The sequence below is a fragment of the Pseudopipra pipra genome, chromosome 3 (genome assembly GCF_036250125.1).
Source record: "Pseudopipra pipra isolate bDixPip1 chromosome 3, bDixPip1.hap1, whole genome shotgun sequence".
NCBI lineage: Eukaryota > Metazoa > Chordata > Aves > Passeriformes > Pipridae > Pseudopipra > Pseudopipra pipra.
In genome coordinates this window covers 79,240,877-79,255,614 of record NC_087551.1, presented here as the reverse complement: position 1 = coordinate 79,255,614, position 14,738 = coordinate 79,240,877, and the positions used below count along the sequence as shown (strand labels likewise).

Here is a 14,738-nt window from a genome sequence, read left to right as displayed (position 1 = left end):
TAAGAGACATATGGTTAATGATAACCACAGGATATTTATTATGTTAAATAAGGTATACTTTATCTAGGCCAGTTTTCCATTGTTGCACTACTGATTTTTTTTAAAAAACGCCACTGTAAAAAATTTTCAGAGAATAACCCTATGTAATTTCATCAGAAGTATCTGCATCTGCACAAGCATCCATCAAGCTACCCCAGCATTATAAAGAAAAAAAATTTCAGCCCTTCAATAGTCTGTAGAGACATCCATGCTTACTGGGAGCACTGGAGAGATCTGCTCTTGTTGAGTTCAAAGAGGCAAAAGCTACAATCTCTGCACGTGGAAATCTCCTGAGTTGACAGTGAATTAAAACTCTCACTTTTTGCATAAAAGTTTGAAGTCTACCAAGAGCACATTGCTCTCTTTTGCACACTTTCATTTGAATGGTAAATGTTCTTGACTTATTTTGAGCCATATAGGATAGGGAAATCAACTAAATAGCAAGATATAGCATAACCAAGCACAGAAATAGTACCTGTGTCTCCTCTGTCTAGTAACACCAGTGACCCAGATGATCCTTCCAATAAACCACTCAGGCACTCCAAAGTCTCTGCTGCAGCCAAGTTAATCTCATCCAATAAAATCCACTCTCCTTTTTTTACTGCTTGTGCCAGAGTACCCTAAAAATAAGATTAATTTGTTAAATCACGTCACCACCAACTGAAGCAGTCATATGCTGGAAATACTTGGTGTACAATCTGTGGCTTGATTAGACAAATGGCAACTCCAGACCTTTAACAGCAATAGCAATTTTACTGCTCTCTCTCAATAACAGCAATTATTTTGCAAGCCACAGAAGTCAGATGGTTATCACCACTACATCTGTTACCACTTAAGACTGGTTCAAATATAAAAGAATTAGGTTCTCTTATTTGTGCAATGCTGCCTATCAGTAATATTCAACACTGTAGTGGCATACACTTCACTGACACCACCCAAGAATAAAGACAGTTAATCCAAAGAAATCCAAAGACACAAACAATATTATGTTCCTAAGGAAATGATATCTTATTAATTAAATCTATATGTCAGTCAAAGGTTCTCCAACTATTCATACATACACTTTTTATAGAGGACTGGTCAACATTTTACACACTTCACATGAAATTTGAGAGAATATACTCAGACTAACAGGGTGACAAAGAACAAGCATGCATAAACCTCACAGTTTCTCCTAATCACATCTAATGTCATTAGAACATATCATGGGTTTGAAACATTTAAAAAACCCACTTCTAGATAAACAGCACAGATTCTTATTATTAAATCCTTCACAAGAATCCCTAGACAGAAGCCTGTCCTACTGGAGACTGATGGGAAAGTTTTTTCTAATCTCATTCCGTTGAAATGATGATCTGACATACTGCTGGTATTCTTTTATCACACAAGTCCTAATTCCTATTATACAGCATTGAATTAATGGGCTACCACAAAACATTCTCCCACCACCCATCTAACCACTGCCCCCTTTAAGCAGCACACTTTGTTTCACAGAGCTATCATGGAATATGTTTTACTTCATAGCAAGGTTCTTGCCAAGAAGTTATTTATATAATATTGATTGCCAAGTCTTTTAAATACTTCTCCTTATTCCTCCTAGCATCAAAATGCAACTCTAAATACCTCAACAAATGCAAAGAGCAGAGCATTTTCTGTCATTTTCATCTGTTGATGAGCATGATTCAGTTTAAGACCAAATGCTTCCCACTTTTCCTTCAGTGGTGAGCCTGTAAGCAAAACAAATTCAAGTGTGTACCATCAGAACAATATCATAAAAAATGTTAAACAACGGTATTTTAATCAGGATGTTTTAAGCACAGAGATACAAAAGTAAGCTTCGCTGAGCAGCGAAAACATTCAAGTTCAACAGATAACATCTCATGAATAAAAAAAATTTAAATTTTATTGTTTTCATTTTGGGAAGAGGAGGGTTGTGTTTTAAATTTAACTGAACACTATTGACATATAGGTACAGATAATTTGCCATTCATTCTTACCTTAAGAACAAATACTTATGCTGCACTTTGTTCCAGAATGACTGTTACCACTCTCTAATTTCCAGAGACAAAATGACATATCAAAAAAATAAATCTAAATTTATAAACCCTATGACAGAACAGATTAACAATGAACACTTCAGTATCAATTAAAAACACTGTTGTGTATCAGTTATGACATTATTTAATATTGCACTGATTTCAGTTATTTGTTTAAAATCACTCCCTGAGCTACATACAGCATCAAAATTACTTAAGTAACTTTGCAAATTACAAATTTCAGCTTGTCTGTATTTTAGGATTGTAAATACTTGCAATAAGTGGTCTTTAAAAACTCATTTTTTAATTTTTTTTTTTTTTTACATTTGTGGGCATTTATTTTAGTATCTGCATATTCAGAAGAACCAGTTAAGAGTGGAGATAAAGTTCATGATTAATTTTACTTGGCCTATACTGAATGAAAGCTACAACTTCACTTGTTCAGCTGGTCTAGAACCAGAAACAACTCCATGCAAGACAAATTATGAACACTGCCTCTGCCCCAAAATGGGTTGTGAAGTATAAAACAAAACAAAACAAACTTATTTGGAGACAAAACCACATCAAAACAAATTAAAGCACTAGGCAAGTTACTGACAGTGATACCAATTGAAAAGCAAACTCTTAATATCATTACTACCCTAAAAGAGCTATTACTTTGGGTTTGGGTTTTTTATGTTGTTGTTTTCTTTGTTTTTAAATAGGATATATTTGTGAGATTCAAGGAGGTTCCATGACTGAAAGTGAATGCATTCACATGCAGGACTAACACACAAATGACTAGGACTGCTTACCAGCGCAGCAAATAAGTAACTGCTGAGTGAAGACCACATGTCAAGGGCATCATAGATCAGAAAAATCAACCTTCACACTGTCAGACATAGCTGACAGCAGTAATGAGTTAGAAAAAGGAAAAAATTAAACAAAATACAAACCCAATGACTATTCTAACAGCATGTTGAATGTCTTGCCGTAGACAGACATTGCATTTTTCAAAACCAGAAGAATGTATGTGATGGTTGGAGTCCAGAGCCATCATGGCGTCCGTGCCACTGGGCCGGGGCCGCTGCCAGAGCGCCGCATGTACCCCCCTGCAAGGATCCTGTGGTGTTAAACCATCAGGTGGAGTGAGAAGTTTGCTGTCCTCTGAAGCATGCCAAGGGGCTGGGAGACACAAGAGTGACTCAAAGCTGAGCAGTGAGAAGAGTGCACCCACCCCTGTAACTAAAAGAAGATTCGCATCCCTTGGACCAACAATTCGGGCATTAGTGAGAGAGTGTGGGGAGCAGGATAAAAAACTTCAGGCTCTGGATGAGGATTATGTGAAGACTGAAGCAAAGCTGAGTGCTGCAGTTCAGGAGAAAACATCTCTTTCAGCAACTGTTGCATGCCTAAAAAAACAGCTTCTGGAACTAAAAAGAAGCAATGAACTACTGAAGTCAAAGCTGTCTGAAGATGGTGTGCAAAAAAAAATGAGCAGCCTGTGCATGGAGTTAATGAAGCTCAGAAACATGAGGGATGCTAAGGAAAAGACTGCACTTGCAAAGCAGGAAAACGTGGAAATGAAGCTGCAGGAAGTGCAAAGGAATCTAGAGCATTCAAAAGGAAAAGTAGCACAGTTAGAAGAAAAACTGTCTGCTACTGAGAGAGAGAAAGTTATAGAAAAGTCTGACACTGAAAAACTCCTGGAATACATCACAGAGCTCAGTAGTGTTGCAGAAACAGCTGAGAAATACAAAGTAGCTATTGCTCAGATGGAGGAGACACTAATTAAGAAAGACCAAGATATTGAGATCCTCAGGGATACCCTCAAAACAAAAGAGGAATCATGTAAACTGATGAAAGAACTTCATGAGCTGCAGCAAGAGAAGGAGTTATCTGCAGCAGCACAGCAGAAGTTACTGGAGTTGCAGGATGAGGTAACAAGGGAGAGACGAATTCTTGAAGAAGTGCGGAATGATACCATGACATCGCAAATGCATTTTTCTCCATTCCCTTAGCAGCAGAGTGCAGGCCACAGTTTGCTTTCACCTGGAGGGGCGCTCAATATACCTGGAATCGACTGCCCCAGGGGTGGAAGCACAGTCCAACCATCTGCCATGGACTGATTCAGGCCACGCTAGAGAAGGGTAAGGCTCCAGAACATATCCAATACATTGATGACATCATTGTATGGGGGGACACAGCAGAAGAAGTGTTCAAGAAAGGACAGAAGATCATTCAGATTCTCCTCGATGCTGGTTTCGCCATCAAGAAGAGCAAGGTCAAGGGACCTGCCCGAGAGATCCAATTCCTAGGGGTGAAATGGCAAGATGGACGACGCCAGATACCAACAGACGTAATCAACAAGATTGTAGCAATGGCTCCGCCCACAAACAAGAAAGAGACCCAAGCTTTTCTGGGAGCAATAGGCTTTTGGAGGATGCACATCCCAGAGTACAGTCAGATTGTGAGCCCTCTTTACTTTGTGACCCGTAAAAAGAACAATTTCCCATAGGGTCCTGAACAACAACAAGCTTTCAGGCAAATCAAGCAAGAAATTGCACATGCCGTGGCTCTTGGACCAGTCAGAACGGGACCAGATGTAAAGAATGTGCTCTACACTGCAGCTGGAGATAAAGGTCCCTCCTGGAGCCTCTGGCAAAAGGTGCCTGGCGAGACAAGAGGGCGACCACTGGGTTTCTGGAGCCGAAGCTACAGAGGTTCTGAGGCTAATTACACCCCTGTGGAGAAGGAAATCTTAGCAGCCTATGAAGGCATACGAGCAGCTTCAGAGGTAATTGGTACCGAAGCACAGCTCTTCCTGGCACCCCGATTACCAGTGTTGAGCTGGATGTTCAAAGGGAAGGTGCCCTCTACGCATCATGCCACCGACGCCACGTGGAGCAAGTGGATTGCTTTGATTATGCAACGTGTCCGAATCGGGAACTCGAATCGCCCTGGCATTTTGGAAATCATAACCAATTGGCCTGAAGGTGGGAACTTCAGTCTGGCAGAAGAAGAAGAAGAGCCAGTGAGTAGAGCTGAAGAAGCTCTGCCATATGATAAGCTGCCAGATGAAGAAAGACGCTATGACCTTTTCACCGATGGTTCCTGCCGTATTGTAGGGAAGGGCCGGAAGTGGAAAGCAGCTGTTTGGAGTCCCACCCGACGAGTGTCGGAAGCCACTGAAGGTAAAGGCGAATCGAGTCAGTTTGCGGAACTCAAAGCGGTCCAATTGGCCCTGGATATCGCAGAGAGAGAAGGATGGCCAAGGCTCTACCTGTACACCGATTCATGGATGATAGCCAATGCCCTATGGGGATGGCTAGACCGGTGGAAAAAGATGAATTGGAGGCGTAGAGGGAAACCCATCTGGGCTGCTGATCTGTGGCAAGACATCGCTACCAGAGTGAAGAAACTAAATGTAAGAGTCCGCCATGTGGATGCCCATGTGTCCAAGAAGCGAGCTAATGAGGAACATGCTAATAACGAACAGGCAGACCGAGCTGCACAGGTCAAGGTCTCGCAAGCAGACCTAGACTGGCGGCAGAAGGGAGAGTTGTTCCTAGCTCGATGGGCTCATGATGCTTCAGGTCATCAGGGCCGAGACGGCACTCATAGATGGGCACGAGACCGAGGGGTGGATTTAGCGAAAGATATTATCTCTCAGGTTATCCGTGACTGTGAAACCTGTGCTGCTATCAAGCAGGCAAAAAGGTTTAAGCCCCTGTGGTATGGTGGACGTTGGGAGAAGTATAAGTATGGAGAGGCCTGGCAGATTGATTACATCACATTGCCACAGACCCGCCAAGGTAAACGCTATGTGCTTACCATAGTGGAAGCAACCACCGGATGGTTGGAAACATATTCGGTACCGCATGCAACAGCCCGAAACACCATCCTAGACCTTGAGAAGCAGGTCCTGTGGAGACATGGTACTCCAGAGCGAATTGAGTCAGACAACGGGACTCATTTCAAAAACAGTCTAGTGGCCACTTGGGCACAGGAGCATGGTATTGAATGGGTATATCACATTCCATATCATGCACCTGCTGCAGGAAAAGTAGAAAGGTGTAATGGACTGTTGAAGACGACTCTAAAGGCACTAGGTGGGGGAACTTACAAAAATTGGGACAAGAATTTAGCCAAGGCCACCTGGCTAGTCAACACCCGAGGCTCTGTCAACTGAGCTGGTCCTGCCCAAGCAGAGTCCCTCCACACTGTAGATGGAGACAAAGTTCCAGCGATCCATCTAAGAGGTATGTTAGGTAAGGCCGTTTGGATCACTCCTCCCTCAGGCCAAGACAAACCCATTCGTGGGATTGTCTTTGCTCAAGGGCCTGGTGGGTTATGAGGAAGGATGGAGAGATCCAATGTGTGCCTCAAGGAAACCTAAGCCTGGGGAAAAACTAATTCTGTGCCTTGAGTTGTATTTTACAGGAGACCAGACACCAGACGGAAAAAAAAAAAGACCCGAACAAAGCTGATACGAGAATCCAAGGATGGCCGATGATGACACAGCCCAAACCAATGAGCCAGCCCTAAACCGGAACTGTGATTATGACGAAAGGGCCAAGAACACAAATCGAGTTGCTGGTGGTGCTGATCTTCAATGACAGATGACAGCCTTCGAGAAAAAAAAAATAAACATGGAGTATACATGTATATATGTATATGTGCGGGATAGAGATGAACACAATATACAGGTGTTACGTAAAGAAATAGTATGGAATAAGGGGTGGAGAATGTGATGGTTTCAGTCTAGGCCTTTGTACAAGTTTCGAGCTGGCTTCCCGCCAAGTCCCCCGAAACTCGACAACAAGGACCCGCCTCCCAGAGAGGGAAAAGGAAAAAAAACCCAAGCAGCCAAAGTTATAGCAAATATATATATATATATATATATATATATATATTTTACATATAAGACAAATACACAAAGGGAGAATACCACACACCGGGGGGGGGGGGGGGGGGGGGGGGAGGGGGGGAAAGGGAGAAGGACAAAAAGGGGCAAGGACCGAACAAGTCAAACAGCCAGCCGAAGGCAAACTAGCAAAAATCTCACCACTTCCCTTCGAACAGGCAGGATGGCCAGACACGGTCCTAGGCTCTCCCCTCACGCGTGGCAGATAACGGCAGTCACTGTAGGCCTCGGCTCCAGATAAGCCCGACTGAAACAGGGACCCACCGTTCTCAAACCTCGCCGGAGAGGAAGAGAGCGAACTCTCTTATCAATGCCTTATTTATACCCTAGGTTACGTAAAGGAATAGCATGGAATACTTCCTTGGTCACCTTCCTAGTTCCTTCCTGGTTACAAGCTGGTTTCCAGGAAGGCTGTGATGGTTTCAGTCTAGGCCTTCCTGGAAACCAGCAGTCTAGGCCTTCCTGGAAACCAGCAGTCTAGGCCTTCCTGGAAACCAGCAGTCTAGGCCTTCCTGGAAACCAGCAGTCTAGGCCTTCCTGGAAACCAGCAGTCTAGGCCTTCCTGGAAACCAGCAGTCTAGGCCTTCCTGGAAACCAGCAGTCTAGGCCTTCCTGGAAACCAGCAGTCTAGGCCTTCCTGGAAACCAGCAGTCTAGGCCTTCCTGGAAACCAGCTTGTAACCAGGAAGGAACTAGGAAGGTGACCAAGGAAGTATTCCATGCTATTCCTTTACGTAACCCAGGGTATAAATAAGGCATTGATAAGAGAGTTCGCTCTCTTCCTCTCCGGCGAGGTTCGAGAACGGTGGGTCCCTGTTTCAGTCGGGCTTATCTGGAGCCGAGGCCTACAGTGACTGCCGTTATCTGCCACGCGTGAGGGGAGAGCCTAGGACCGTGTCTGGCCATCCTGCCTGTTCGAAGGGAAGTGGTGAGATTTTTGCTAGTTTGCCTTCGGCTGGCTGTTTGACTTGTTCGGTCCTTGCCCCTTTTTTGTCCTTCTCCCTTTCCCCCCCCTCCCCCCCCGGTGTGTGGTATTCTCCTTTTGTGTATCTGTCTTATATGTAAAATATATATATATATATATTTGCTATAACTTTGGCTGCTTGGTTTCTTTTTTTCTTTTCCCTCTCTGGGAGGCGGGTCCTTGTTGTCAAGTTTCGGGGGACTTGGTGGGAAGCCAGCTCGAAACTTGTACAATGTAATAAAGGGGGACAACAAAAAACTAAACCCCAAACCAACACAAATTTAAAGGCCAAAAGAAATCACCAGATTTATCTACTCTGCAATGGTTCAGTGCTAATGTGTGTTTGATCATTCTCAATTCTCACCAGATGTATTTTCTTTTACTTCCTTATTAATAGCAGATTTATGAATATGCTGCATTAGTTTTAGCAGATCGTGCCAACGTTTCTGCCTGTAGCAAGTCTGAATGTGTCCCAAGAACGTTTGATTTTTCTTCCTAGAGAATGTCTGAGAGAAGAGTTCCTCAAAAGACTCTCGCAGAGGCAGCCAGATCAGCTTGTTATCCACAGGCTTGTAACTGAAGAGAAGTAAAAGAGTATTTACCTATTTACGACACAGGAATCTGTCAACCAAAAACAGAAAACCACCCCAAAACCAGTTACTGAAACAACAACATTGTGCATGAATGAACCCTGGTTTCCGAAGTTTTTTACTCAACTAATGAAAAAGTAAAACTGTACATATTTAAATGCACCTCATGAGGTGATTTTATACAGGCAGGACCACCCTGATAATTAAAATATTTTTAATACTACCAACCACTACGTCCAGTGAATATTACATCACTTTTATATCGAACAGTTTAGCCATTTTTTAAGAAACATTGGGTTGTGCTTTTAAATGACTTCATCACATACAGCTGTGCACACAATTTAGTGAAATTGCTCTTTCTTCAGCAAGGACTACAAGGTTTCTCAATGCAAACATGTTTATTAAGACATTTACATTACTATGAAATAAATACTGCCAATTTGTTATGCAGAACAGACAAAACAGTGTTCAGTAACTCACCCCCCTAATAGATCTGCTGTGTCACTTTGCTGGTTCATGTTGATAACCCTCAAACGGTGTCCTTGAAACAGAAATAGAAAGCACCATCAGCTTGTGGGTTTATTCATTTGTTGTTTTTTTTTTAAATTATCTTCATGTAAGTTACAGCCTTACCACTTTATTTACCTGTAATATGAGCAAGGTACTGAACAGTTGAGGTTTTGCCAGTTCCTGTTTCACCAACCAAAAGCACTGGCTCTCCTTTGACAACACACACTGCAAGCTGTTCAATCAATACTGCGGATGGCCGTGTGGCAGCAAAGGTTTGTTTTGCTCTGAAAAAACAAAGGAAGCAATTCAAAACTAAGATCTATCATGGAGGTAATTTTAAGTTTATTATTTCTTCTGTGTTGTGGTTGAATTTGGGATCTTTATTATTATTATTATTATTATTATTATTATTATTATTATTATTATTATTATTATTATTATTATTATTATTATTATTATTACAGGTCTGAAAAAAATAGTTCCAAGGTATCCTTTTAAAACACACATTTTTTTCAAGATACAACCTAGAAATTCAGGATTCCCAAAGAACTTCCTAGAAAACGGAGTTAGCGACACATACTACAAAAATCTCCCTTTATAAAGATAGATTCGTCAAAATTTTCTTGTAACAGCTGTGGTCCACACTGCTTTGAAGACGCTCCAGTTCAAAGAAGCTGACAATCTTCATGCTTTGGCTGCCAGAAGTATGATGCACACAAGCTTAATGATAAACAAGGTAAAATTCAGATCACAAGAGAAAGAACTCTCACATTCTTTCCATTAAAGTGAAAATATCCAGTTTGCATTTTTCTTAACTCTGTGACTTGCAGTCTATTCTATTCCGCCACAAAATATTTCAATTTACATGGGAACTACAAGATACTCTACCTCTGTACAGTGAGAGCCTGTGTTTGTTTCTTTACGAGACGCACTCTTCCGACAGAGACTTCTTGTTCCCGTATTAAAATTTCTGGTTTATAGAGTTCACAAAAGAACTCTACCTGTGAAAAAAGAATCAACATTTCCAATATGAATATTGATTACATCACAGTAAAAACACCCACTCTGCAGCAAGCTAATTCTTCATGGTAAGATTCTATATTTTGCAGGTTTTACACACTCATCACCAAAAGCACTGAAGGACCTCAGAAGTGTTTTTATCTGTACAAACAATTTTCAACTTAATAACTTGGTAACAGGTCTATGCCACTGTATTTCTACACTTCATCTACTTCCATGGTAGTTCAACTACATAAACTTGAACAGTTATTTTAACAATAAACAAAAAACCTCCCTCAAAAAAGCCCTTTGGGTAAAAAAAGAATATTTTGCCATTTGCATGCAAAGAAGGACAAACATGGAAGTTTCAGGGATCAATCTGTCATCTTAAAGTAACAAAGAAGGGATTTTCTTCACAAATTTCTATACTCAGAAATAGTTGACAAAGAAATTATTTAGTGTAATTCTGCCATTTATAGAGCATTACTAGGCTCCAGAGAGGTACTTGATTTTGTAATCAATGATTAAAAACAAGTAGCAGTAAAGATCAGTTTCTCTCTGATCCCTTTGTTTAAGTGATTAATGCTCACAGAAAACCACTCAAGAACAAACACTTTCTTCACTACTCAGTGCATCCAGCAGTATCATGTTCTTAGGCAGCTGTGTTGTTCCAGCTGTGTAATCCTTCTTTTGCAGGATGAGCCCATTTGCTCTGAAACAGGTTCACTGGAATTTTTACAGGAAAAAAAAAGGCAGCTGAATATAAAACACGAGAAAAACAGATCCTGAGATAGCAGAGAGAGCAAAAATGGTGTTTGTGACAGAGAGATGGGTATAATTTTTAAGAAAAAATAGCATAACACATATAAATAAAACAGTAGAAAAATTGCAAGCTATAGAATACTAGCAATAAACATCAAGCTAATTATAGCTCAACATACCTTTTTTTTGGAAATGTTTAGTTTACTTCCAATAACTTTTGCCATTTTCTGTCTGCTCCCTTGGTTGGACAGCATAGCTGTGAAACAGTCCAATGCCTGTCAAGAGGAAAAACAACTTGTTCAACACTAGTTTTGTATGACTTGATCTCACAAGCACCATTTTAATCTAAATGAGCCCAAATCCAATCCAGCCATGGTAAGTAAAATTATTTCACAGTCCATATATAGAGTCAAACTATGGAGTTTCAAAGGATGTAATAAGAACTTCTAAACTCTGTAATGTAGTGGGTTTCCACCAAAAGTAAAAACCTTTCAATGCCCAGAAGCTATTTTTAGATGAATGGACCAAAATGCATAAAGAAGCAACACTGTAAGATCTCACATCTCAAAACTGCCTCTGACTGATGCACATTGAAGAATTCCCAACCCAGAATGTAAAATGATGCATAGGAAAGTAGAACAGAAGCCTCATGTTACAATAAAAAGGAAAGAACTTAAAACCTTTACTCTTGTTCATATACAATCCCAGCTCATATCAGCTGAAATTATTTTGTAGTATGCTGTTTGTATGGCAGCAGTAAATCTTTCAGCACATTACTGCAAACAACCTTCCTAGTAGCAATGAAAGCCTCTGATTAGACAGATCACAAACATTCCAACTACAATCCAACTGCTTCAAACAAAACTAAATGTAAATTCCCACTTCACATTCCCAAATAGAATATTTTGTGAGACAATGCTAGAACTTGGGTAAGAGATTTCTGGAAGAAGTCTTACTGCACCTCCTGAAAAATATTCACTGCTGTGGTTGAAGAATTACTGTCGAAGTTGTAAGCAATCCTGCTGCACCAATTCAGGAGGTCTCTAAAAAGAAAAACCACAAAGATTTGGTACAAACAAGCCAAAACACACAGCACTTTCTTTCATGTTCAGCTTAGGTCACATCATCTTCTGGCAGTTGTACATGTAGTTGTTGTGCAAGTTGTACACAGGAAGACACATAAATAGGATAATAATTCTGAGCAGTAGCTGAAGACATAAAGACGAACAGTTTTGCTTTCAGACACATTTCTTAGAAATAGATAACACACATTCAATTAAACCATAAAGTAACTATGAGACTAAAAGGTATTAAAAATGCAGAAAGATATAAACCCCTATTTTTTCAAAATACAGATTCCTTATGAACAGCAAAATCTTCTGAAAGACAAGAAAAGGAAACAACGTAAGTCTAGAAAAATAAATGTTTTAAAATTACTGACATTCTTATGCTCCACAAAAATAATAGGCATCCAGTATTTACTGACTAATTCACAAAGCACTACTGGTTACAGAAATTCTACATGAGTAGAACTGACACTTGGTATGAGAGGAAGAAATAATTGAGCATCAAGCTACATTTCATGGTAAAAATTCTGAAATTAATAGTACACTACAAATCTGGTTATTTTCACTCATCTGTAAGTTAGAATGCTGTGAGTGTTCAATATGAAATAATCTAGACAGGGAAATATATTCAGTTGCTGAAAACATTACCTTCTAGCTCCTGTGAGAACATTATACAGCACATTTCAGTTCTTAACTAGTACTGATACCTTGTGTTAAAATGAATTAAGATTTAATTCATATGGCTTGATACCTACTGAGCACTGCATATAACAAAACCTACCTTTTTTTTTGAGGAAAAAGTGTAAGTACCACAAATAGGAAGTTTAAATAATCCAGACTGAGTTTCTTTAAAAGACACATTAATCGTTATTTTAAAATTAAAAATTTATTTCTCCAGTTTTTACGAAATTCCAGTTTTTCAAACTTTTATTATATTTAAAAATTTTAAAAAATAACAAAAAATGAACCTTTCTATCTCTGTAGCTAGCTGATTTCTAATAAATGTAAAAGAAAAGACAACCTTAGAGATAGTTCCCGTCCTTCCAGATTTTGTTTCCTATGTTCTGATCTCGATTCTGATGAATCTTCTGGTAAGTGACTGGAGCCATAAGCACTGTTTTCTGATGCCTGATACTTGTCTCCTGTAAGGTCAATGTAAATGTCCAGCAAGCGATCTGTTACAAGAGCAAGGTTGGGATATCTCCTTTGAAGGATCTAAAAGAAGAAACAAAACAAAACCACCAACAACAAAAAAATAACCATTAGCACTTGAAAGAAACCACTAGTCCCCCAAGTTCTACTAGGACATGCTTTTAATAGATACCTAAGCTAGGAAACTACACAAAACTGCTCTCTTGCAATCTCTCATCTGAAGAAAACAGAAATTATGGCTTGTTTGATGCCAAAAATTAATTTTACCAACTCAACTCTAATCAAATTCGTTTAATACATTTGCATAAATACCAACAGGAAAAACAAAAGGTATTCAACCCTATCAAATCCAAATCATGATCATACAACTCTACAACTTCTTGATAACAGAAGTTCATACCTCTTGTCCTTCTTTATAACTGAATTTATTTGAGCATTCATGTTGTCTATTCGCTACGCTGACAAAGACATATTAAGGGGCTCATTTTTCTTCTGTAATTTTCTTTCAGTTCTCTCTGCTAAAGTTTGCCAAACAAAATATTGCTTGCCAAAATTACTTTTCACAGGCACAGGCCAGGAAAACTGGTCCTACCCTGCCAGACTGATTTTAAGATTAAGAAGAACATGTGTCTGTTTTCAAGACAAGCGAGTGGGTATTCTCTAACCTCGTCTCTTCTATTACTACTAGGGAATCTTACACTGTTTAATTTATGTGTTTTTGTGACTTAAGCTACGAAGTTACAAAAAAAAGAACAAAAAGAACATAGTGCTAAGTGACACATTTAGCACTGAAGCCTCCTTTTTTCCTGAGGTTTTGATAGCCAAGCTTTACTTTAAAATTGGTCCTTTCTGAAGGTCATCTTTTGGCCAGATAGCCATTTTTAAATATTGCAACTCTGAGCTTCCCACATGAATCTTTTTCTAGCTATAGCACACAAGTGTGCACATCTCCATGAAACCATCTGCAGAGGCCTCCCCATGCATCTAACGTGCTTCCCCTCCAACAAAATCTACAAGTATCAAATAAATGCTGTTCTTGCCCCATTCCTAACAATTAGCTGACAAATGACAAAAAAGGAAAAACACACAGATATTTAAGGTCACCTATAACTGTGCTGGTTGCTGAATAAATTCAAAGGAGTGAATAAATTCTCCTAGAAAACTATCTTCTTCATTCTAGAAAATGCAGCACTTTCTCCTCAATTCTTCTGGTAGAGACTGTTCACCCCCTTTTCCCTCAGGCAAGGTTCTTACAAAATCAGATCCTATTCTGAGCTCTGTATCACAAGGAGAATCTCCAGAGAATTTTATTTTCATATGAGTCCTAGGGTCCTTTAATTTTCAAAAGAACTAAACAAAGCAAACATTTCCCAGAGATGCTAACAGAAGATGTCAAGCAGTTATTTTTAATTGATAACTGACCAACTATTTTCCAACTCAAAGCTTAGATCTCAAAATTAAATTAAGATCAATTTTTCTTTTTCTCTCTGCTTTTAAATCTCTCTGGGCTAATAAGTGGCAAAGTAACGTGATTCTTAGAGCCATACAAAGAAGAACTGTGTTAGTCAGAGCAAGTTCCAGGAATTTCTGCTCAATTCATTTCAAATTTTCCTGACAAACCATCCATTTACTTCAAAATTGACAGCACAAAGCTGAAATTATGGGGGCATATTGTGGAACTTGAAAATACTACTGAAAAACATTTATTACCCTT

The 14,738-nt window shown here is 39.6% G+C and overlaps 2 protein-coding genes across 3 annotated transcripts in view; one reads left to right on the top strand and one right to left on the bottom strand.

Moving 5' to 3' along the window:
- Positions 1–14,738, bottom strand: part of MDN1 (midasin AAA ATPase 1) — a 105,199-nt gene that overhangs the window by 71,245 nt on the left and 19,216 nt on the right. For both annotated transcript variants that reach the window (XM_064649951.1, XM_064649952.1), the window contains exons 10-18: positions 12,894–13,087; positions 11,767–11,848; positions 10,985–11,080; positions 9,933–10,045; positions 9,180–9,328; positions 9,015–9,075; positions 8,309–8,520; positions 1,663–1,766; positions 515–659 (exon numbers count right to left, since the gene is read on the bottom strand). In XM_064649951.1, coding sequence (XP_064506021.1) covers positions 515–659; positions 1,663–1,766; positions 8,309–8,520; positions 9,015–9,075; positions 9,180–9,328; positions 9,933–10,045; positions 10,985–11,080; positions 11,767–11,848; positions 12,894–13,087 — 1,156 coding nt within the window. The remainder of the gene's footprint in view (positions 1–514; positions 660–1,662; positions 1,767–8,308; positions 8,521–9,014; positions 9,076–9,179; positions 9,329–9,932; positions 10,046–10,984; positions 11,081–11,766; positions 11,849–12,893; positions 13,088–14,738) is intronic.
- On the top strand, positions 3,099–4,075 carry LOC135412456 (hyaluronan mediated motility receptor-like). Its single transcript, XM_064651254.1, has one exon. It carries the CDS (start codon positions 3,113–3,115, stop codon positions 4,073–4,075), a length of 963 nt encoding a protein of 320 aa, XP_064507324.1. The 5' UTR covers positions 3,099–3,112.

What these genes read in the sequence shown, in the direction of transcription:
- LOC135412456 (XM_064651254.1), top strand. Translation starts at nt 3,113, where the DNA reads ATGGCGTCCGTGCCACTGGGCCGGGGCCGCTGCCAGAGCGCCGCATGT.